Source organism: Pelecanus crispus, chromosome Z, assembly GCF_030463565.1.
Source record: "Pelecanus crispus isolate bPelCri1 chromosome Z, bPelCri1.pri, whole genome shotgun sequence".
NCBI classification, from domain to species: domain Eukaryota; kingdom Metazoa; phylum Chordata; class Aves; order Pelecaniformes; family Pelecanidae; genus Pelecanus; species Pelecanus crispus.
The window spans coordinates 84,645,459-84,671,409 of record NC_134676.1 but is presented as its reverse complement, the minus strand read 5'-3'; the positions used below and the strand labels follow the sequence as shown (position 1 = coordinate 84,671,409).

General features: G+C 38.9%; 1 protein-coding gene across 2 annotated transcripts in view; it reads left to right on the top strand.

Annotated features, from left to right (window-relative positions):
• Positions 1-25,951, top strand: part of MCTP1 (multiple C2 and transmembrane domain containing 1) — a 292,133-nt gene that overhangs the window by 236,001 nt on the left and 30,181 nt on the right. For both annotated transcript variants that reach the window (XM_075725893.1, XM_075725894.1), the window contains exons 16-17: positions 4,348-4,467; positions 20,168-20,221. In XM_075725893.1, coding sequence (XP_075582008.1) covers positions 4,348-4,467; positions 20,168-20,221 — 174 coding nt within the window. The remainder of the gene's footprint in view (positions 1-4,347; positions 4,468-20,167; positions 20,222-25,951) is intronic.

Below are 25,951 nucleotides of genomic sequence, written 5' to 3'. Positions count from 1 at the left end.
CGGCTCTGTTTGCGATTGTGCCAAAGCACCGTGCAGCCAAATTTTGCATTTCCAGGGTAATCGGGAGCTGGGTAATGCATGTAATGCAAGGATATAGGCAATATGTAAATGCAGCTGTATGGATCCTCTTTGAAAATGATCAGAGAAAGCCAGAACTTGAAGAGGAGGCTGCAGCATGAGTGGCATGCCCTGTGTGATGCAATGGTGGTGGGAAAGGCTGTATCTCACCATACGGCCCAACACATGACAGCTCATGACTTGGGGTGCTGCCAATGCAAATCTCAAAGGCTCTTTCTTGTGTCAGCCTGGGGCTGGCTGGGTGGCTCACCTCCAGAGATTTCCCCTTCCCCATCACCGCCAGGAGAAGGCAGAGGACGTTGAAAGGCTGGTGTGCTGTCAAGCCCCCTTTTCATTTTTGTCTGGAGGTAATCCGTGTATCAAGGCTGCTGGGAGGCTGCAGGTTCTGGAAAGCTCCCTATGTGTCAGCTGGGAGCATCTTGCTCTCTCTCCTGTGACTTTCACTGAACCCAGGCATCTCCGTGGAGTGAGCAGTTTCCAATTTTTGTCAGAAAGTTCTCAACCAGCGGTACTTGCAGTCCTCCCTCGCCATGTGCTCAGCTCTCTCCTGCATCTGAGGATGTGGGTCACCCCCTGCATGGGGTGCTCCTTTTTTTACATGCTCTTCTCTGCTGGCAGTCAAAACAGAAGCAAAAGGAAAAATAAAAAGAGCTGGGAAATGCAGGTGTTAATGCTGTGAAGCCTGTGGGTGCAAACAGGGTTCTGTTAAAAATGAAATGAAATTGGGTGGAGGTAGATAAAAAGAAATCTGAAATAATTGTTCTGTAGAATATGGCCTTTCCACATAGGCAGAAATCATTCTCTTCACTTCTGTCTGAAGAGAGAGTCAAATAGAGAATCTCATCTCTTAATTAGAAAGAAAAATACTCATCAAACACATCTCATCACTGGAAAGCTAATGATCCACAGCTGCTAGTCTGAAAGGGCAGGCTTTTTTTCTGAACAGTAGGAAGTGTTAATCATTTTGGATGAGATTTCTTTTTAAAATATACTGTAGTTTGCAAAAGAATAGGATATTCAATATGCTAACTTAAATTATTTTTTGAAGTGTTGTACACCAGGGATAGTGTCATGTGTCTCCCTGAATGATCATTTAATGCATGTGTCTCACTAAGAGTATCAACTGATGTGGTGTTGTAAATGGTCAGTTCATGCCTGTGACTCTGAAAATCTTGATCTCATGGGGGAGAAGAAAAAGAGTCCTCCCTTATATTCTTCTGTGTAGGAAATGGCAACTATATTAAACTGTAACCTTTGAGACTCCCACTCCTCCCTTAAAATAGTTGGCTTGTTTCAGTAGTGATGAGGATCCTTTTTTTAGACAGAGTAAGAGCCATTATTTCCTTGGAAGAGATCATACCAGATACAGTCCATGTTCCACTGGAAGCTTTATAGGCATGGGCAAGTCCCAGAACTGCCCTTTTATACTTGTTCCTTAGCTTTTCCTGATTTCCGCCCACCCCATACTTGTTTAATGGATGGGTAGTTGGTTTTCCTCCCCTTCATCTGAAAAGTGAAGTTAAGGTTTCTACATACCGCTTCCCTTCTTCCTTTTCCTCCACCTATCAGGCCCTTTATGACTAAGAACTGAGTCTCTCAATTTTCTTGCTGTTCTGCAACAGATTTTGGGTTTGCTCATGTTGACTTAAAAGTTTTGTCTAATACTTGGAGTCTGCTTGTTTTCTCCCACATGCATTTCATGAGTGCATTTCTCCTCTGGGGACGATAGGCCATTTCACTTGCACGGCCATCACTGTGCTGGTCTCGCACAGCACACATCTCATTTGTGTTGCAAATACAGAATCCCTGTTTTCCTAGTGCCTGGCTGAGACAGGTGCCTGAAATGAGGAACTGGTTAAAAGTCAGCCAGACGAGATGGAAATGAAGCTGGCAGAGCAGCGAAATCATCTGCAGGAGATGGCAGGTGTAATATCCACATTTTTGAAAGATATGTCCATACAAGTTGTAAAGAGGTAATATCTTAATACAACATTTTAATGGCCTGAAGAGTACTGTAGCGTAAGGAATTCATACTCTTAAGGATCATTTGCTACTCAAGCGAGGAGTGTTCGGATGGGAACTTATTGATGTACTGGAGTACAGGGTACGTGATGATGGTGTTCCTCAGTCTCCAGTCAGGTCTGTATCTCCTGAGACTGTCTAGGTTTCTGGCTTTTTTTCTCTGGAGCTGGGGATTGTTTGGATATTACTTGATTTTCTTTCCATCTTTCTAACCAAATTTCAGATGGGACCATAAGAAAGACTGTATGCATTGCTGTTTCTCAACAGGTAATCTCTAGTATTTGCTTTTATGATAGTTGGGTGCTGTTCGCTGACTTCCAGAGCTCCCATTCAGCATGTATCCATTGACTCAGAGCATTTCTGGGGTTAAAGGGTGTCAGGATTCTTTGCTTTTCTTTTGAGATGCGAATTGTGTTGTAAGTTGGTTATATCAAATTTACCGCATCAAATCCTGGTAGATTTCGCTCTCAGAAGGGTAGTTAGCAAGCTCATAGAACTCTCAAATTCTGCAAGCTGTTGCTTGCTTCTTATTCATTACCATTTCTAGCAGATTTCCTTTTAAACTAAACGACCTAAAAAAGGCAGTTTTCTTTCAAATGAAAAATTAACTGTTAGAAGTGCCAATATGCTCTTATGTATGTCACATACACTGCTTTTTCAGTTCTTTCAGTATTTATCATGTTTTCTTACAGTCTCACAGGACTTCCACATACATAGCATTCAGTGATAGAAAGTAGAGGGTTGAAGTAAGTTAGCTGATCTTGAGACAGAGATTACTTAAAATACAGATTTTGTCTTTTATGTGAGAGCTTGTATTTGATAAGAGCATTTCATTTTAACTCTAAACAAAAATCCAGCAGAAGACATTTTCTTCTTACTTGGGTCTATATACATCTTGGTGACTGATTTGGGAAAGTGAGCCTCTTTTTAGTTTACCTAGGTTTTGGCATTGCTTGAGGTTTGCTAGTCCTGTAGCACAACACCTTCATTCATTTTAGTAGGTAGTAAAACCACAAATATTCAAAAGCTTAACTGTTTGATGAAAAAGGCTTAGCATGATTTCTGGGTGTATATCCAGCTGTCGTACATAGTGTGATTTGCTGTAATACTTTCATTTTTGGTTTTTGACATATTAGAAGAAAACAAACCCAAGTTACAGCTAGAGCTGGCAAAAATAAAAGGGGATTTGTTCATAGGGAAAACTGGATGTAAAAATGTTTTAATTTGACCCCATCTAAGTTCAAATATTTTTAGTTCTTTCCTGCAAACCAATAATTTTGTACCAGCACCAGCAGGGAACAGTATCTAGCTGGAAGTGTCTCTGCCAGACAGCTACAGGCTCTGACAAATGCTCAGGACTTTCAGGCTTCAAAAAAAGTCAGCTCCGTACTGCTTGATGGGTGTGAGGCTAAAGTCTACACTGTGAAGCTTGTCAGAGCTCCACAGCAGACAGCTGTGGTGGACAGAGCTGGCAGTGGAGGTGGGTTTCTCCTGGGGTGCGATCCCCATGAGGCCCCCCATGCTGGAGAGCATCCCCAATTATCGCGACGCACATCTCTGGGAGACGTAACCTGCCCACACTTCTGCCAGCCTCTACCATGGAGCACTAGAGGTGTTTTCAGGAAACTCTTCAACAAATCAAAAGTTTTCCAAGGGGTGGATCTAGGTGGCTTCTCAGCGTTCCTTTTAATCCCATTTTTGATGAGCCTGTGGTCAGTACTGGTTTACTGTGCTTTCATTAAAATAGTTGTACGATTTTACCTTTCAGTGTGATTTTTTGCTGATTTTCTATGCAAAAGTTTTTTTCAGATTTAGTTGTGATGTTTACCACTTCTGCTTGTTTGTGTGACATTATTACAAAATGGCCAAGCTCTTTCTTATAAACAGCTAATTCATTTTTATCCGTGGAAACAACTAATCTTTTCTTTCTTAAATTGTGATCTTATTTTTATGCTGTTTTGCATTATTTTGTCCACATAAGCATTATTTTACGAGAGAACAATTAATATTCCTCTTAGACTATGGTAGATCAGGTTTCCTTTTGCAAGAATTAAGGTATCAAGCAATGGGAAGTGTAGCAGTTGTTTCATGGAGGTAAGTGGTTAGTCAGCAAAGTGGTTAAACAACTTTCCTGCCTAAGGAGAGGTGGATTTCTTTAGAATTGTTTTAATTTATTGGTCTTAACTATGCAAAAGAGTTTAATGTAATGCTGATTTGAGTCACTTTTTTTTCTGCTCTGTCTTCTAGCTTTTTCTTTTTGTGGTCTGGAACTTTGAGCTCTACATGATACCACTGGCTTTGTTGTTGCTGCTGGCATGGAACTACTTCTTGATCATATCAGGGAAAGATAACAGGCAACATGATACGGTAAGTCTTCTCTACTTCAAGCACATGCATGTCCTTTCCTTTTTTTAACTAGATAAAAATTTGTAACTGAGTTTAAATATGACATCTTTTTGAAAACGTCGTGGTTCACAATGCTCAATGGACAATTTCCCCACCTGCAATTTAATTTTTCTCCAGCTGTCCAATAAATGTGTCTGGTTTTGTTGAAAATGTTGTGTAAAAATACAGTAGAACATGTACTACCCTCAGAATCTGGTTTGTGTGGGAGCAGAGATGAGAGGCTTGTTGGTCAAGAGAAGGCAAATTCTTTGAAAATGGTTTTGTGCGGCTAAGTCCTTATGTTGCATTTTTTTATTTCACATATTGAAGTTAAAGGTTAAAATTATTCCAATTTTTTAACAGTTTCAGGATGTATCACATTTTATTGTGTATCACATTTTATTTTATATCACATTTTATAGTTACTATGTTACCATTCATTGAGCTTAATATAAGTCTATTTTCTTCTCCTCATCTAATACTATCATTTAATTAAGTGCATGCAGTTGGGATATACAGTAGCAAACATTTACTAATAACTGATATTTACTAATAATAAAAGCATGGTTCAGATTTTCAGAAGTACATATCAAAAGTTGAAGTTGTATTCTATGCTGTGCAAATTTTCTAATATCCAGGCAGCTTAAGGATTTTGCATGTATTTTATTGCTGAGCCTTATGAATTTGATATCTGTATCAGTATTCATATCCCAAAAAAGAGTGTCCTGTCTGGAACATTATGATCTGGATGGATAACTGGATGGGTGGAAAAAAACCAGAACAGGTTAGATAATTGGTCTCAGAGGATAGTGGTTAATGGAGGTTGGTAACAAGGGGAGTACTGCAGTGCACAAGGACCTGTCCTGTTTAACGTCTTTATCAATGACCTGTAGGAGGTGACAGGGTGCACTCCCATCAAGTTTTTTGGTCATACCAGGGGTGTGGGACCACTTGATACCCTGGATCTGCCAGTCAAAGAGACCTACTTAGGCTGGAGGAATGAGCCAGTAGGAACCTCATGAAGTTCAAGAAGGAAAAATGTGCATTCTTGCTCTTGGGGAGGAATAACCCATGATACAGGCTGGGGATTGATTGCCTGGGGATCAGTTCTGCTGAATTGGGCCTGGGCGTCTTGGAAGACAGCATGGTAAATGAGCCAGCAGTGTGCCCCAGCAGGAAAGTGCCCAGCACCCTGGGCTGCATTAACAGGAGCATAGCCAGTGGATCAGGGGAAGCAATTATCCCCTCTGCTCAGCACTTGTTAGACTGCATCTAGAATATGTCCACTATTGGGCATCCCAGTTTGAGAAAGACGTTGAGTAACTTGAGCAAGTTCAGTGGAGGGCCACCAAGATGGTGAGGGAGCTTGAGCACTTGCCCTGTAAGGAGAAGCTGAGGGAAGTGGGCTCAAAGAGCCTGGAGAAGAGAAGGCTTTGGATGACCTGAACAGTAGCCCTTCACTACCTCAAAGGAGGTTATCAAGAAGATGGAGCTGAACTCTTCACAGTGATGCGTGGTGGAAGATATGACAGGCATAATTTGAAGCAAAAGAGGTTCAGACTGGAGAACACTTTTTGACATGAGGATTGTTAAGCAGTGGAAGAGGTTGCTCAGGAAAGTTGTGCAGTTGCTGTTGGAATTTTTTAGGACCTCACTGGATAAAGCCCTGAGCAACCTGGTCTGACCTCATGGCTGACCCTGCTTGGGGCAGGAGGTTGAAGGTCCTTTCCACCCTGAATGGTTCCATGACCCTAGTGTCTAGCAACTGCAATTATTAGTCACCAGAGGAACTGATGTAGCCCTGATCCTGTCACTGGCATTACCTGTCTACATCACTAAGACTCTTATGCTTCCAAGGGTCATCTAAAATTAAGGGTGGGAATGACAGAGGTATTCCCTAATCCCAAAGGTTGTTACATTCATGGAAAAAGCCTAAGATCAAGATTTAAAAGATGCATTATTTAATCACAGCCCTTAGTCTCCTGCTGCCTGAAATGCTTAAAGTTTCTCAACCTGAAGATTTTATAAGTAACTGAAATCCCTTGTGAAAGAAGAGATTTCACTAGTGAGCTGCAATATACTTCATTTCTCTCTGAAATACCACCTGCCTGTGAAGATTAATTGGGTCATGTAACTTTCCTAACAAAATAATGAAGCTATTGACGGGCTTTCTGTTGAGGACACCAAATGCTGCTCTAAAAATGTTCCTCTTGCTGAGATTGCTTCAGACCAAGCTATACAGCTTGTATCAACCAGCCATGTTCTTCCCAAATATTTGATATTTGTGCCATTAGTTACTATTTTCTATTTAGGTTTTATCACAAGTAAGTCAGGACCTAGTTTTTAATGAATTGAGCTTGATTATCACCATGGTGAGCATCTGTCTTCTATGAAGTGATCTGCAGACTTATTGGATGCCTTTCTAATTAACTCACAACTCTTCACTAATATCACAAGTCCTTAGCTCAGGTCATTAGCACAGTATCATTAGATTAGGAGTAATTTAAATATTTCTGTTTTCCTATGCACAGTGTAAATATTAACTAAATTAATTAAGCGGTGTTTCCTAGTGGCTAGAGAATGCTTCAGGATTCACATGATCTGGCTTCTGTTCCCAGGTCTCCAGAGATTCCTTGTGTGCCTCAGTGAAATCATTGACTACTTATATTAGGAATATCATCTGTCTTTAGAAGTTACTTTGAAATCCTCAAGCTAATGATAAGACAGAAAAATGTATTTGTTAAATTTTCTTACTCAACGCTAAACGTGTAGTTAAAAATTGTATGCACTTTGTACTTGTGTAATATCTGTGGGAAATACTTAAATTTTGGACCTTCAAAAGTAACTCAGAAGAGTTAGTTTCCACTGTAATATCCCCGCAAGCAAACAGTTACCAATTGTGTCATCAGTTCAGGCATTAGGCACTGCACTCTTCTGCAGGTCAATGAAATAGTTATCACTAAGTTTCTGTCCAGATATGGCAGATGGACCACCCTTAACTGATCCTTGTTTGACTGTCTTTATAGACAGGGTCTCATTTGCTCTGTCGTCTTGGGCATCAGTTTCTTTGAAATAGTTTGGAACTTATTTTCTTATGGAATAATTCACCTGCCAAATGGTCTGGGCTGCTCTGTCGTAACGTGAGCCTGCACAGCTCATTTGAGTGTGAATATGATTATTTTGCCATTTACTCTGACTACTAATAAATTCTATGTGCAACTCCTTTCTTGAATTAAAAGGGCAATGAGGTTGGGGCAAGGGGGAGACCCGAATGTATTTACTAATAGGAGATAAGCCTATTGGTAAGTCCAATGGAGAGGTGAAGAAGCGTATTCGGCATTATTGCTTTCATGGATTCAGCTGGACTCCCTTTGCAGGATTGATCATCATTGTGTTTTTAGTCAAACACTGGCACAAACTTCAAAGAGAAGCATTGGATTCTCCATCTTTTATATATTTAGATCAAGATTAGTTGTGTTTCTGAAAGATATGCTTTCATGAAATACAAACTCTTGCATTAAATGTTAGTGTAAGCGGATGTAGATAGATGTACATTTAGTGGACAGTTCTCTAAATTAATCTGTGAGAATTCAGAACTGATCTAAAATGAATGAACTTCTGGCATTGAGTCATGTGGCAGGTGTAAAAAAATCACAGAATAAATATTTCCTTGCAATATTAAGCAAGGGAAAAAATCACTAAAATGGCATTCTTAATGCTTTCCTCTGAATTTTGCAGCAATGTTTTTGCCTGAAGCTTACCTAGCTGCTTTCTCCAAGGACCCTTGTACTTCCTTATGATTGTACCCCTAAATACCTGACCTCACGAAATAATTTATTTTTAGCACAACTGCCGTTCTCATCTTAAACTATCACCACCTAAGCACACAAGAGTAGAACTGAGTGGGTCTTACTGCTTTCCCCTCGCCCCCCGCCTTTTTTCCGGCATCTTTTTCACATCCTCTGAGGGAGAGGGGAGGTATCAACCACTGCCACTTTTCTGTCCCCGCTGCCCCTTGTCACCTGCGCTGGATCCTTGCAGTGGGGAGCAGCATGGGAGTGATGCCCCTACACATTCCCAGCCCTGTGCCTGTGGCAGGTAGAGGGTAGCAGAGCATGGCACGTGATAGACCACTCAGGATACTTGGGGAGAACAAGGGTAGAGTGATAGAAAAGGACTGGCTTATTTCATAGCAATCTTGACTCTCTGGGAACCCCAAATCACATCTTACAATAGATGGATGACCAGAAAAGTTCATCCCACACAGCTGTAATTGAAAGACTTCTAGATATATCCGGACTAACTGAAAGTATGCTGGGGTTTAAGGCTTCTTTTCAGTCCTTTTAAGAAACTACTTAATATTTTGATGTTCTCAAATGTGTTGTGCAAAAAAACCTCACCTTTATAGCTTGGAGAAAACAGCAGCACTGCTGTCTGGGGTCTTTTTTTTTCACTTCTATATCTAAGCAGAATAACTGTGACACTTATTAAAACTGGATGCAGTTAGTGGTGAAAAATCTTTGGTTTTTTCCCCTGCTTTTCTACTTCAGGCTGTGTTCTGACTGCCTGCTGGAGCTGCCTAACTTAAGGAATGGTCAGATAATCCCTCAAAGTGATTAAAAATGTTCGCACTCTCCAGCTGCTCTGGTCCCCTTCCCTGAGATGAAGCAGTTGATTGTGTGGTTGGAATGCATCATATGGCAAATGAAACCTGGTTTGCATAGTTACACATTTCCACCCTCCCCCACCCCGTGTATGTAATCCTGACTACCACAATTAGGACAAACTGTGACAGTGTCTCAGCTGTTGGGCCATAACACTTAACTGCTGTAACAGTCTCACTGGATCTCCTCTGGTGACACTTGCAAGTTCTTCTTCTTCCTTGACTAAGTAGGTAGCAGACAGGCTTCTTGATACTGCTGTTGAGGAGGAAGGGCTGGAAGAGGAGTGGACGGATCTGGCGGGTCAACAAACAGTTGCGCAGCTGTTATTGACAACAGGAACATGTTTTTTAGAACCATGGGATCCTCCTTGAGGATTGAGGACTCCTAGGAAGAGGCCAGATCCACCTCACCAAGTGGGGCAAAATCTTCTTTCCCAAAAGGCAGGCCAACCTGATGAGGAGAGCATTAAACTAGAAATCACGGGGGAGGGAGGTTATGGTGACCCACAATCAAGGGAGGAGGTGGTGGTCTGAGTTGGCAAACAAAGGCTGCAGGGTGAAGTGGGCAGGAGAGACCTCAAAACCAATGAAACAGGGCAGAGGAGGCCCACCACAGGCATAGGCACACAAATAAGGAAATCCCGCTCTGGAAGAAGCTCTCACACCCTTTCTGAGAACCCAGCATGCCAGGGGGTCTCTCCCTGAAGTGCCTCTACATTAGTGTGCCCAGCATAGGAGCCAGTAGGATGTTGAGATGTCCACATGCAGCTACATGCATGCATGATGACAGAGATGTGGTGGGATTGCTGTCATGACCATCATGCAATGGATGCATATTGGCTCTTTAGTCAGGGCACACCAGGAAGGGAAGGAGGGGGAGTTGTGCTTCAGCCCAGCAAAGGGAAGATGGTGAAGGGATCAGAGCATCCAGCATACAAGGAGAGGCTGAGCAAGCTGGGACTGCTCTGCCTGGAGAAGATGAGGCATCTTGACAATGTGTATAAATACCTGAAGGGAGCAGAGGAAGAATGACACAGGCAGTTCTCAGTGGTGCCCAGTGACAAACCGAAATACATGAAATTCTGTCTGAACACAAGAAAGCACTTTTAATGTGAGCATGGTCACATCCAGGACCAGGTTGCCCAGAGAGGATGTGGAGTCTCCATCCATGGAGATATTCAAGACCTTATTGAACATGGTCCTGGGCAACCTGCTCAAAGGTGACCCTGCTTGAGTAGCGGGGTTGGTCTTGATGATCTCTGCTTGAGTAGGGGGACTGATCTCAAGATGTCCCTGCCAGCCTGTGCCACTCTGTGATTCTCTGACTGAAGATACTAATCCTTCTCTCCTTTTGGTCTATTATTTGTTAGTTTTCTTCCCAAGCAGTTTAAAATTTAATAGAAGGACAATACACATGCCTGGAGTTACCTATGAATGTTCTTCTGCCACATATACCCCTATGGAGAAGAGATTTGATCACTTCAGTTCACATCCTGCATTTATAGTCAATACTTAGAGCCTTTAAGGAAATATTAAACAGCTAATTTCCTCTTGAAGTTTCAAGTTGCACATGTCATTGCATAGAAAATGATGGTGAGCAGCTGGGAGTTAATGTGCCATACACAAATTCTTATGAATCTGTATAATAGAGTATATACACATATTATTAATCTTGTAAGCGTGATATAAAATGGCACAATACATCTTTTAATTTCACTGGAGATTTTTTGCGAAATAGGCTTTGATGACTTATGTTTCTAGAGTACATGCTTCTGTTAAAAGTTAGAGCTGGACACATTTGGGATGAAATTTTGAGAATAGAAGAAAATTAACTTTTGTTAGAGACAACCTTTCATTTTGAGATTTTAACCAGTTTCTGTGGGTACTTTTTATATAGTCCTCCAATATGACATGTATACCAATTATATATATATATGTATACAGATTTTTTTATTTGTCTTTTTGTGTCTTCTGGAAATTACCACCAAGAAAAACAAAAGCGGGAATGGGAAGAAGGATGCTTACGAAAACATCTATCTCATTGGATTCCTTCTTTCCTCAGGAAAGGGTAGTAAGCATGACAAGCTTGGTTGGTTGTGCAACTCCAGCACAGTTGCAGCTGGAAGAGCTTTTCTGCTTAGAGTCCAAATCACTTTCTTCTGGGGACAAGGCAACAGTCCCTGTCACAGCTTTTGATGAATTTGTTGCTGCTCCTGTTCGGGGCTGAGAGTGCCACTTTGCTGTACATTCTATACAGAAACTAGCCCCACCAGGAAAGTGCCTGACTCTAACCAGCTGTTCTCCTGCAAATTGAGAACTGAGTTACCAAGCAAATAAACAAGGTAGTAAACTGACTTTTTCTGTGTTTCTTCACATTATGGTCTTAAAGCATGGAAGCATAAGTCCATAAAGTTCTTAGTATTCTAAGCATCTTAGCAGATGAATACAGGACAAACACCAAGTGCTTCAGATCTGAGGGGTTTTGTGCTTGAAGTCCAGAAGTCTTCTGTCATGGAGTCAGCAGTGATTTCTAGCTGAGGACTAAATTCTTGCTATGAATTTATGGCAAAAACAAACATCATTCTCCCTGTATTCTATCTAGAGTGTCTGGAATATGTCAGTTGCGCAAGATGATAGAAAAGGGCATTGTCGGGTTGGCAGTTACACCTTGACTTCATTTTGACTGTAGTTTCCTGAGAAGTTTTGCCTCCAGTCTGATAGTGACAGCGGCACCCACAAAATCTCCAAAACACAGGGCTGGTGGCAGAATACAGAGTTAGCCACAGAACAATAAATGTGTAAAACTAATCTGATTTATGACACCTCTAAAGGTGGAAAATACGGTTGTTTTTATAGAATTATTTTCAGTGTTATGCAGAAAGGATTTTACCTTATATTTACTAACCATAACTAATGTTCTCATCTGCACCTTAAAATAGAAAGTGACTCTCATTCTGTTTCTACCTGTAGCCAGACAGCAATCAGCACATCCCTCTGAATGGTGCCGCAAAGTCCGCGAGCTTTTCTTCATGCAGCCTGCCTTCCTTTTGCCAAATTAATCAGAATCGCAAACTTGCTCTGCCTTTGTTATCATCAATAAAATAAGTTAGAAAGGCTTTTGCAAACAGGTCATCGTCTGTTTGTGCGTTCAGTCTGGGTGCTATCAGAGCACAAAGACCACCGGCAACATGTGCCCGAATATTAAGTAGTCTGCTGAGAACCATTGCTGTCTTCATGCAGCTGTTTGTTCTTTCTATACAATCCATGTAGTCAGGAAGGAAAAATACACTATAGGGCCCCACTACGGGACGGGGGTTTTTTTAATAAATCAGAAAAGAAACATGAAAATGTCAGCCTAATCAAGCATTTAAATTTTATTAATCAAGTCTAATTTTTATGAGTGCAAATAATCGCTGAAGCTGGACAAATTTGCTCTAGATTGCATCAGAAACATAATTTTAATATTTAATGGCCTGCTGAATTTAAATGGAGAATTATCTTTATGAAACATGCTCTTCATAATTTGCCATTAAATGAGAAATGAACAAATCAACATAAATCTTACATAAAGGTTATTTAACTAAATGTTGGTACTATAAATATTTTAAATGCATTATGCACTAATTTAACAGTCACACACTACACTATATAAAGATATAAGTTGGGCAGAAAGCATTTCTCTCCTGCAGCATAGTAGAATGTAATACTGCAAGTGGCTGTCTGGGCTACCATTGAGAGACTGTCCACACTGCCATTATAATCCCTGCATCAGAGGTTTACATACCATATCAGAGCATGTAGTAACCCCTTGCTAAAACTACATGGCTGTGCTCATCCCAGTATCAGTTACAAAAACCGAATGCACTACAGAATTGGAATATTTTGGCTGGTTTTGGTCGCCTGAAGACAAAACACCAAAACCCCACCCTAACTATCTCTGGCATTTTAAAAAGTTAGAATTTTTTTTATCATAAACCAATTGGGTTTTTAATTTAAATTTTGCCCCATTCTTTTCAAATATAGTCTTCCAATATTGTGGGCATCTAAAATAAAATTCAAGTTCACTGCACATAGGGACCTTTTTTTATGAGACTGTTTTAATGATTTTTTTTTGCATTTGCATCAAGATTTACATGGCAAGAAGATTCACTTGACAGGTTGTAGTGGCTATTATAAATAATCAATATTATATAAACTGACATCAGTTTAGTTTCTAGTAAAAATTCCCACAGTTATGTGAGATTTTTATTCATCTTTGGTTTGGTTTTCTTTTGATTTAGCACATTTTAATTCAGCCTAGACTTTAAGGACTTTGGGATTATACTGCAGTTTTAAGGTATTTACCAAAATGTATCAATACCAGGAAATAAATAAAAATTTAACTGAAATTACAATAATACATGTATTACATACATTGTCACCTAAAATACATAACACAGCTTTTTTCTACCAAAAAGCTTGTCAGCTCCAAATTAGAATGTAATAGACTGTGTCACACCCACAAGCTTAAAATTATTTGGATAAAAGCTGTTTATAAGAGAAGTGTATGTGGTCTTAGTAGAATCTGAAAAGTATTTGAGGAGAAGTAATAATAACAACAGTGAAAACCAATATTGAGCCATTGCGGTGTTAATGAGATAGTTGATCATGAGGTTTTGCCCAAGAATTCTAGCTCATAAAATTTTGTGAAGGTGTTACTTTTAATTGTTCTGCACAGTAAACTTGCCATTGGTATTTAGCCAAACAAAGAATGTTTTTTTTTTCATTCTGCTGAACTAAAAATGAAGCATTCTAAGAGAGATCTGACGTTTCAAGTGTACAGTACATGTTGAAGCCTTTAGATGGAGACATACTTCAAATAAACACCTAATATTCAGTTCACAGTGCATTGTGTAAATACAAGAAAGAACTAAAATAAATGAGAACCAAATATTGAAAGAAATGTAGAGAAAAAGGCCTGCTACTTGTGCCATTTTTATCTTAAAAATGACTTAGTCTTAACTACATTGGCAACTGAATATTGAGGGCATATAAAGCTGACAACAGGAAAAAGGTTACATGTTCTGGTATAATAAACTGTATTTACTGCCTATGCATGTTGCCAAGAAATTTATTATACTGCAAATAAAAATTCTGTTGTTGACATTACAGAACTACATGTAATCAGTAGCATGCATCAAAAGGCATCTGATAGCCATATTAAAGTCTCATTTCCTGTTAAGAATCAGACTAAATTACAACATGAGCGCTTCCCAGAATAAGCTAGCAAAATGCATTCTGTAAGAAGAAATAATTGTATTTGAGTGTCTCTGTAAAAATCAGGAAGTATTTTAGCAGTAAAGTACTAATGCTGTTCTTTTTAGTCTGCTGTCTTCTGTACTGCAATATATTCAACCTTACTGGCAAGCTTATCACACTAATTATTATTACATCTAGTGGTTCAGTTATCTTGATGATGACTGCAGATGAAACACCCCAAGGTTAAAACATTAATAGTATAAATCAGGATCAGTTGTATTCCAGATATACTACAGTATTAAATCAGAATCTGTTAATTTGATTTTTATTTTCCTTATAAATGTGGTATAAAAAAAGTGGACATTTTAATTAAGCTGTATCTCCTGTAAAGTTTCTCCTCAACCATTCCATGAAAGAAGCAGATGTCGTGTTGTGAAAATGAGCACAGAACTGCTGCTACAGCAGGCTTATTGACGATGGATGTTTTTGCTTCAACTTGAAGTACTTGGAAATGACCTGAGAGAGCCCGAGTGGTTTTATGCATTTTTCTTAATCCGTACACACTGCACAACTTCAGATTACATTTACACATAAACACTGAATTGAGTGACACAGAAACATATGGTACAGGTTATGTTGGGAGAGCGTGAATTAACATGAAACCTAAACAGTCCTGAACAGTACAGTTCTGGTCGCATTCATTGCACATCTAAAATGTGTTTAATTCAGAACCAAATCTCATTCTCTCTTTTATTTTGTCTTATGAATGTCAATGTCTTTTTGTGAAAATACAAATGTCTGCAGGTATTTTGACACCATAACACATGATATAGCATAAAAAGTGTTTTCTTTTGTTTTTCATTTGAAACCTCCTACATTTGAAGAACTACATCAAGTAAGATACAAGGAAATCTAGAGAAGTGCTAATGGGAGGCAGGGGGCATTACTTCACATTAAAGAAGAATATTAAGGTAACAGTCATCAGGGTTATCTGCAATCTGGTAGTGCCTCTCCTTTTATTTTTTCTTTATTTTGCCTATTAGGGCAGAGCAGATATCTGGCATTGTTCACATGTAGACATCAAAGTATTTTCTGTGCAGGTGTTATTGTTGGGTCAGCCAAAAAAATTAGAACAGAAGACAATTCGTGGAATGACTTGCGGTTTGCACATTTTCTATGAGAAACGGCAGGCTGATGCCAAGAGAGAAGGACCTTTCAGTAAAAGTGGTGTTAAGTTTCAGTGTGTCATTTTTCCACAGAGTCTTTAGATCCAGGAGGTATTTTACAGTTCTCTCATGGGGTTTTGAATCAACATGCTTGTAAATAACTAGAATCCAACCATACTTTGCAGGTGTTGAGGTTAGAAGTCAAAATTAATTATTTTCTCAGAAATCCTATCCCGTTTGTTAGTCAGTAGGTCATCTTTAGAATGAATGCAAGTTGTGTTTAACTGTCAGCTTCCTCAGAAGACTGTGTTCTATTCCGCAAACAGGTTTTCTTCGGTGTGCAAACGTGGTGGTTTTGCTTCCTTCTGATAACCTGCTGTAACATAGATGCTCCTCCAATCTCCTGTGGATTATGAATCGTACAGTATTTATAGACTGAGTTCCTCAAAGAGGGTGGGAATGGATCAGGAACAATGGCAGTACTCAGGAATTAGGCTGCATGCTCCTTCTGATTAATAAGCTTTTAATGGGGCTATTTTGCACAGGGAGGATCTTACTTTGCAACATTTAAACATCATCTGCTTACTGTTTGGCCATGAAGTAGCTGACATGCTGTATTTGAGGCCGTCTACGTGTGTTTTTTAAAATGTCATCTGTATTAGTATTACATTCAAGGGACAGTACCAAGAAACAGGTTCTTTCAAGACTTTCTACCAGTATGCGGCATATAAGTCTGTGACAAGTGACATTACAGAAGGTCATGTCACTTTTAACTGCTTGCATTAGATCTTTCTGATTTCCCCAGTGCCCTTCCTTTGTTTGATTAATACTACTTGATTTCAAGCAAGGTATCGGAAGGCATAATTTAGAGCAGGGCAATCTAAGATTTTTGCCATAGAACTTTTAATAAAATAACTCTAATGTTTCATTTTATCTTCATATGCTTTTTCCTGTCCTCCCTCTCTCTCCTCTACCTCCTTCCCTGTCTCCTCCCTCCCCCCATCATACCTCCCCCAGGTACAATGCTTGACATAGAGATCCGAATAACTACTGTGTTCCTTCAAACCAAAGCAGCACATGTGCACTTTATTTGAATAGCAATGAGGCAGCATCAAAGGAGAAAAAATTCCATTGTGCATTTTTTTCCTACAGTATTCTTACTACAATGTTAAACTGAAATCTGTTGCTCAGGTTCACTGTACCTCTCTTGAACAGCCTTGCTTTGTTGTGCAGCAATAGATTGTACTTCAGTATACAGCAGCTTTTGTAAGGCTTCACCATACCTATTCATATATCATAAGATTATGAAGAATCTACTTTCCTCGTTTTAATTTGTGTCAAAGTTCTGAAAGCACTTGTTTTGGTGGTTTAATAAATTGTATTATTGTGTCTATATTGTCTAAATGTTCTTTTTTTTTTTTCTTTTTCTTTTAACCCTTCCTTTTGAATTTCAAGACAAGTGAAAGCGTGGGCTAAGTTTCATATGCTTTAAAGAATCATTTATGCATCGTGGGCATAGGAACACTTTTACTACATGTTATTTTACTACAATAATTGAATTCTGTTTTCCTTTTCAAACAATTCACAATACTGTAAAGCTCAATGTAATTGATGATATGACTAACCTAGAACAAGAGCATAGACTGGTAGTGGCTTTTGAATTAAAAAATGAGATGGGGGATCTGGAAATCTGGACTCAGTCCTGGGTTTCAAGTGATTTCAAAGGACTTTTTATGTCCTTTGAACAAGTTAACATTCCATTCTGTAGAAGCTTGTAAAGTAGTTTGAGATCATTAGATGGGGAAGAAAAAAAAATGTGATTTTGAAGTAGCATTATCCAGATAATTTAGAATGGGCATTGTCATGCAAGCGATTTCAGTGAGGTGCCATCATTTGCAACAATTTTAGGGGTTTCCAATTCAACTAATTGTCTCCATCCTGACTTTAGTGCTAATGTGAGATAGGCATTCTGCTGTTCAATCCTGTCAAGACAAGGAAATTCTGGATGTACATAAAAGAGATCTTTAAGTGTCTGGGGAATATTAATGTTGAAAAGTAAGAGACCTAGTGAGTTTAGTCAGCTCCAGGCGTAGGCAGTATCTGAGTCAACAGATTCAGGTTTATACCTTGGGCTTTAGTCACCTAATGATGTAGTTACAGACTTTTTTGCATGTGGCAAAACTGATTTAAGAGGGTTTCCGTCTCAGTGAAGCTCTTAACAGCTTGTTTTTGTCCTCTCTTCTCAGTTCACCATTTCCTCAGTAGAGCTGATGCCAGCATTTCTGGAGCTGCTCGGTAAACTGGGTCACTGAAACCATCCACATTAAAAGTTTTAGGGTGGGGTTTTTTGAAGAACTCAATCAGTCCAGTGATGTACTTTACAGCTCGGCTCCCCAAACACTTGGAACAACCCAGGGAAAATGACAGTGAGCTGCCAGGAGAGGAGAGGAACAAGGAGGTGGTTGATGCAGGTGCATAGGAAACTGAAAATGCCTTTGCTTCCACGGTGAGGTCCATGAAGACAGAACCTCTCAGGCACCTCCAAATGGGATGCATAAAATGGCATACTGAGCTAAGCAGGAGCTGACAAGCATTTCAACAACATGCTGTCAACATTTCCCTCTCTCTGTGCTGAGAGGTGTGACCGTCCCAAACTCCCGGGGGAGTCTCTGATCCCCTTTCTTTAAGAAATGGAGCAAAGCTGGCCTAAGTGGGAAACAGAGGAGAAACTGGTGAGGGAGGCTGCTTCTTCACCAATGGTGGCTAGAGCCCAGCCTTGATTCCTTCTTCAGCCCAAGGGGATTCACAAATATATCTGCTTGGCTGGTGTCAGGGCAGAGGCTACAGAAGATGTGGTCAGTCAGGCTCCTCCTGATACAAGTTGTTCTTCTGGGCAGGAAAGAATTCAAGACTAATTGGTCCTTAATTGCTCAGGTCATGCTTCTTCCTTGGGCTTTTGGACATCCTCACTCTTTACTGCTTCTTTGTGTTTCTAGTCTTTCTTTTGATTCTAAGCTCCAGGACAGAGCAGCCAGTAGAGAGAATTGGAGGCTCCTTCCCCTCCAAAGTCCCAGGGTTGTTGTTAGAGGTGTTTTGAGGCTGGGTTCAAACAAGGATGAGCAGGTGAAACTGGAAATGTTTTGAACTGTGCAGTTGACTTGCATGTATGCAGAGTGCTTCATGCATGTTAAATCGATCTGTGGTGTTTGTTTTGCATGGGCCCATGTAACATGATTAACTGGGATTTTCTTGATGGTTCAGCTAACTCAGAGAAAGTGATCTGATACACACACTTTTCTTTTCTAAGTTCTTCTGTGTCCTGAATTCGGCTCTTGGACAGTGTTAAAGTCCCTTTAGTTCTTGGACATGAATTTGGACTTGATGAGAATGTCCTTGCAGCTGGGGGGGGGGGATTATGAAGTTATAATTTTAATGTGTTGTCTTAAATGACAAGTAAACTAAAACCATTTGTAGCTTCACCTATATAACAAACTATTGTTTTAGTTGGTGGCAAGTCTGTAAGATAGGCCAAAGTATTAACGTTTCATTTCAATGAGTTTTTCCTTCTCTTGTCCTTTTAATGCAGATTTTATAATACACTCTTTTTGCATCCATACTATGACACTGGGCTAGGTGGATCTTTGCTGACATCTTCATTATGGATGTTTTTAGATCCTAATAAGTACTTACATATAAGTAATAATGTAAAGAGCCACATTATTTTCTGGTTATAAGGAGGTACAATTTTATTTCAATTCCAGCAACAGAGAATTTTCCCCGTAGGGTAAGCTGAAGACTTGATCACAGTGTTACGAGACAGGGATTTGTGAGTTTTAAGTCTCAATCTGCCACTGACCATCTTCAGAAAGTAATTTAATCTCTCTGTAAACTAGATGTAATAGTGGTTCATTTCACGCTCATGCTGTGATTAATAATCATTAATATTTGGAGAATTAATTGAATGTATATATATATTTCATCGTGTTAGACTGAAAAGACTGTTTAAATGGAAAAATACATAGATGCAGACATCTGGCAACTTCAGCTAGCAATGAATGTGCAGAAAGTTAGATGCACAGTCTGTATAAAATCACTATTAAGAAACAGTGCTAATGCTGATAGAGCATAGGGTATATATCATTGTTGTAGATCATAAGCAGATAAGCTAGTATTCTAAGCTTTGTATTCTTAAAAAATCTCTTGGTTAATGCTGTAAATTCTATTAAAAATGTTGCACGGTTCTGTAGGTAACAGTACATTTAAAGCAAGCATTTGTATGTGCTGTATAGACACCAGTAGAGCTGACAAAGGATTCCTTTAGTTAAAATAATCATACATTGAATTTTGAACTACCTTTTAAATACCTAAATTGTCAAGCAAGCATTTTGTACAGGAAGGGTTTTCAGTATATAATTCCCTAATGTAGGTCAATTAAAGCTATAAGACCTTCCTAAATCTGAATCTCTGGATCAAGTGTTTTTTCCTAGTTGTACATTTTCCTTCTGTGCATTTATTTCAAATGTTAATAAAGTTTTCATCTACAAAAGGTTTAGAATTGACAGAACAAAACTCTTCCTTTTTAAATCATGACAACTACTACTGTTTCTGTCTGCAGGTAGTGGAGGACATGCTAGAGGACGAGGAAGAAGAAGATGACAGAGATGACAAGGTAATTATCTTTCCTAGCACTTGGGTATCTGGGGATGGGAGAATTTAGACATGACACTGTTTTTACAGACAGTTAAAAAAGGACTTGAAGTGTTTTAGTCCAGAAAATTGGACAGAGCTGTTTATCATCCTAACAATGCTACTGTGTGTTGCAGGAAAGGATAGAGGACTATAAATCCTGCCTTTTTTTTTTTTTTTCTTTTCCTTGGTCCAGAGCTGGGTCAAATATTTTTTCTGCCAGGAACAAAAATAATTCAGCCTGTCTGGAACTTGATAGCTCTTGTGAAGATAACTGCAGTGACAACTGTTTTTGAAGGACAAAAATTTGTCCTGTCTTGAGTATTACAAATAGGGCAGCACTTTAGGGGAAAAATGGTGTAGAAATAGCAACTCCATACTGGTTAAAGATGGGATATTGACATATATAATTTTCAAAGAATTACTTGGAAGAAGAATGGCTGAAATGTTTTGCACTCTGTATGACATTTAAATAATCACAATTCTCATAGACATCCACTTGATTTGAAGTTGGCATTGTGGCCCAGCAAGCCGGGAAACTGTTGCAGATCATTCATCTATTTGAGCAAACGTGGTTCAGTTTGGAGGCTGCTGGTTGGGTTGAGGATTGCAACCACAGTAAATAACAGCTCATTTCCACATCTTATTGAGCCAAGATATGGGACTGCTTGGATTGGTTGTCCCCTAGGGAGAAGGGAAAACCAGAGAAGAAATTAGAATGACCTTGCACCACTGAAGCAATGCCTAGTGCTGGCGGGACAGCTTTCTGGTAAGGCAAGTGTGGTGAAGACAGCCCTGTTGTTGCTGGTATTTTCATACCAGGAAGGTGATATTTGTGGAAGAAGAGAAAAGGGAAGAAAAAGATACTTTTACAAGAAATCTGAATTAAAATACAGATGATTTTGACCTTCACAGATGTTCCCCCACTTCTGTTGTAGTAAAGCAATGATTTTTTTTTTTTTTTGAGAGGAGAAAAACACTGTATCTTAATTTATGCCCTTGACCTTTGTTTCTAGTTGAGATGTACAGTTATATACCACTATAAGAATTCAAATGCTGCCAGCAGCATTTGAAATGTCAGAAAATTCACTGTGATTAGTTAATACCCTGAATGATTATTTTTCTGTTAGCTAACACCTAAGATCTGAGAGATGATAAAAAAGAGTATTTTCCTCATTCCATTGCCAGCTCAAACATTTTACAATTGACAGAAAGTTATTATGTGAAATTCTTCTATACATCACTTAAATCGTTAGCTACATCATTTCAGAATTGGCAAACACCGTAGTAAGAAAACCTTCTTTTACAAAACACGTATGTGATGGTTTTTAACACTAAACGATATGAACATACACTTCTGGCAATAAAATATATGATTTATTGCAAAGGTCAGTCATGTAGCTGTGAAGAGCTTGTATTTTAACTCAACATGCTGGCTTTGAATCATCATTTCTCTTCCGATAAACACTGATCTGCCATCCATTTGAAGCCATTTTCTCCCATTTCTTCCTGCTTTATTATTAGAGCTGGTGCAAAAGTATCATCCCAGTAGTGTTTGTGTTCCTGGATATTTTAATAACTGTGATTAGTTCACAAAGAATAGTGCTTGACTGCTTGTAGTTTAAACCAGCGTATGTAGTTACTGCTTAGTCGTTTTTGGAAATTGCTAAACAAACTCCCTCAGAATGGAAGATGAGGGCACGGGTCAGCCCTTCCACCCCCCAATTCTCTGGCGATTAACAGATGCCAGGCTAAACATACCCAAATAGAAATATCACTCTAGGTTTCAATGTTGTGATCTAATATTCAGCTTTCTGAAATTGACACCAGAGTTCAAACATTTTTCTAGATCTAGTTAGCAAGGTTGAATAAAAGTGAGTACTGACATTACCGTGTGCATTCAGTGAGCCCTTTTATTGAATATTTAAGAGCTGTCTTTCTATACAGAAGGTGTTTAGGTTGATTTTTATAAATTCAAAGCTGCCTTCATTATTGCAAACATTTTGAATTCTCGTGATTGAATATGCTGTTTGAATGGGAAAGAAAATTACACTTTTTAAAATAAGCATGTATGGACTACCATGTATATTCAGTACTCTTTGCAGTGGGCATTATTTTACACTGGGCTAACGTGTAAAATGTAAGTGCATAGTTAGGACTGAGTTGTTTGTCATCAGAAGCTGGTAAGGTGGTTTTTTTCTTTCTGGCGCACTAGACACACTCTGTTAACTACTGCTGTTCCTCTTACATCTTTTTGTCAAAATGGAAGGGTGCAGTTTTGTATTATTTAATTCATATATGTGTTTTCTTAAAGCTATGTGCAAAATGAAGTTTTGTAAGGAAACAAATGCACATTTTGTAACACCAGCTGGTAGTAGCCTCTGGCTTTTATTATTTCTCTGTTTTTTCATATGGTATAATTGAAAAGTCAGGTAAATGGGTCTTCCTAAGTGATAAAAGTAAAAAGATTAATAAATGTGCCAAAGCCTCACTTTAATTGAAACTGAAGCATATGTTGCAAGTATGTAAAATATGTCCCAGATGTTTGACCATGGCCAGTGTCTTTGCTTTCCCTGATTACCACAAGGCAGCTATTAGTCCTGTAACCTTTGGACTTAACGGTAAATGGGGTATTACATGGCACAGAACCGGAGCACCTGTTTTCCATTCAGTAAAGACCCCTGGCAGGCTTTACCTAAGCCTATCCATGTGTTTTCACTTAGCAGATTGTTGGGCGATTATGAAAAGTGTCTTTCTTTAGAGCCAGCTTAGATATTAGTCACTTGCTCACAGTGAAAGGGCAACTCTTTGGCTACTTGATGAGGTCCGTGTGGGCATGCACTGATGTAGGTTACGGGATGTGTGGTGGAGGGATGTTGCTCAACATCCCTAAATTGCAGAGTTACAGAAGTAATAAACTGAGGATGATGAATGCTCAAATATATGTAATTAGTTAAAGTAATGCATTTTATTAATAGTGGAGTGCAGTACTGAAAGGAGTTGGACAAGGTAGATTTGCACTTGCCGTATTACTTAGTCTCATTCTAACATTCTGGATTTCAGTAACTTTTTTTTCACCCTCTGCTGCAATTAAGGTAGAGAGGACTGGGGATTTAGGGTCATAGGATTTTTTTTTTTTACTAGAGAATATTAGCTTTCATCTTCAATTGCCATATGACTAATGAACTAAAATGGCAAGTATACTTCTTGTTATATCAGTTACAAAGTGGTGCTTAGCAGTTGAACACTTTTTTTCTGATTTTGCTTCTTTGTCATATTATGTATTTAGAAACTGAAAAAGATGTTGTAGTTTGTTTGCCTCAGGCATTTGTCCTTAGTTTAATACGAGTTTTTCCAAGAAATAGCACTGGATTCTGTGTTCCATATGTTCTGTACTGCTTGCTAAACCTATGCCAACCACAGATTTACAGTTTTATCTGATTTCTCTCTCCTCTCTCTTTTTTTTGGATCCCTTCCAAACACTGGCTTACACAGTATTTTAGCAAATAAGGGTCAGTTAAATTACATGAAGTCAAGTTATCAACAAGCTATCAAAAGGATTTTTACACAGTTATGTTATAACAATGTAGCAGTCAATATGCATAATCTATTTATGTAAGATTTTAGTTTGTCATTTTAAAAGTTCAGGTGTGCTTTTCACATAGCTTTATTCTTTGAACAAACTCCAGATAAGATTTCAGATAATCACAAAGAATTTCAGCTCAGCATTTTGAGGGAAGCCCTCAGCATGGCACAGAATCAGGCCAGTGAGTGGTGCTGCTATTGCAGATTTAAGTGAAGGAAGGTGCATGGTATGAGCACTATTTTATTTTACCTTTTTAGTAACAGTAACAATATTTTATTGATACAAAATATTCAAATCATTTGCACCTTCGGCTACTCTCTCTCTAGGCTTTCATTCTTTGAAAAATTCTTTGCAGTTCTCAGTCAATGTTATTATGTTTCAAGATAACTAGAAGCTTTTATAATGAAAGATAGTTGAGTCAAATTAAAATATGTTTTAAAGCTTTTAATCATCACTGCTGAGAGGTACCAACTTTGTTTTCAAGCCAAGACACGTTCGTAACCTGCCTCAGAAGCATGCCCTGCGTTTTTACTATGAGTAGATCATGAGGAGGAGGAAGGGTAACTCCAATGTAGCCTATATTTTTATATTCTATAAAAGAGAAGATTGTAATCTATTGTAGTGGCAGTTATTTCCTATCAAATAAGTGGTGGAAAACCAATAAAGAAATAGCGAGTGAGTGGAGTAAAGAGAAAATTCCAGAACAAATAAATCCATATGTTCACCTATAGCTTGATTCCACATTAAATTCTACAGGAACATAGCACCTACATACTAACTGTAAATAAAAAGCTAACAACAGCTTCCAGTGAAAACTGTAGCTGTATATGAAACTGCTGTCCCCTAAAAGCTTGGCTAGACTATGTACTTATCAAACAAACCTACCACAGGGTAATCTAGAGTACATAGCTGCAGAAGTCAAACTTCTCAGTGCACTTTGGATTCAACTCAGTTTAGTTACTCATATAGAGATGGTGATAAGAGGCATGTGGGTTTTATCAAAATTGTACATAATAGGAGGGATGATGGTGTAGATGGCTTCAACCCATACACTGGAATATCAGCTGATGCTGTTTCTGGTCATTGGATCACCCCAAAGTCACAGCAATGGAGTTACTTTTACCTGGATCTACCTTGGATCATGTGGAGCCTTTGCACAGGAGCTTCCACAAGGAGCAGTTTTTATCCTGCCCTGTACTGGGGCATTGGATGGGCTTCGTGATCAAAGTGTGCGCCTTTGAAAACAGCTTGGACAGCTTTCTGAGAGGTTTAGTTTTAGTGAGATGAGGCTTCTTCATCCTGGTGCAGTCCTGAAATAGTAGCAAAATTAGTGGTGTAAAATAAGTATTAGTGAGATCAGAATCTGAGATTTATATCTGAAGTTTGGCACTCAAGGAGGTGTGTGTGTGAGATAGTCCCCAGGGGACCGTGGGTCTATAAACTGTTGAATGAATTACACTTATCCATGTACGTGGTTTTTTTCACCTGTGACTAATATAGTGTGGGTAATGTTCTTCATTTATTAGATAATCCAAGTATAATTCAGTAAATTATTAAATCAAATGAAGAATATGTCTTAATTATGTTAGCTGTTTCAGAATGTGACTTAATTTTGCCCTACATTTTTCCTCTACCCTTAATGTTATTTCTTAACATAACTAAGCAGATTGAAATTCTTTGAGACCAAGCAAAGGTTTGTTTTCACCTAGGTCCTCAAAAAGTCACTTTATAAAATGGGGTGTAGTAAAAATGTCTGTATGGTCTTCTCTGTGACTCAGGGGAGAGAAATTATGAGTGTCAAAGGAGATGACCAAAAGCTTTTACTGCTGGGTTCTCTCTGAAACCTTCCTATGTGTGCACCTTGGTTTACTCCTTAGCTCCAACAGCATGCACCTATTACATGGCTTCATAAGTGCTGAGAGTGGACCATTCCTCATTCTCTAACAGAATGTTTTAACATAGTTTTACACAGAATCATGAGATCTGGGTTCTGTTTAAGCCATTGCCATGATCCACTTGCAACTCTAAGCAAGCCATCTAGTCACTGATAGATGAGTATTTGCCAACCGCCTGAATATTTTTTCAGGTTTATTCATAGCTCCCCATTTTAGCCTTCCAAAGAACAGC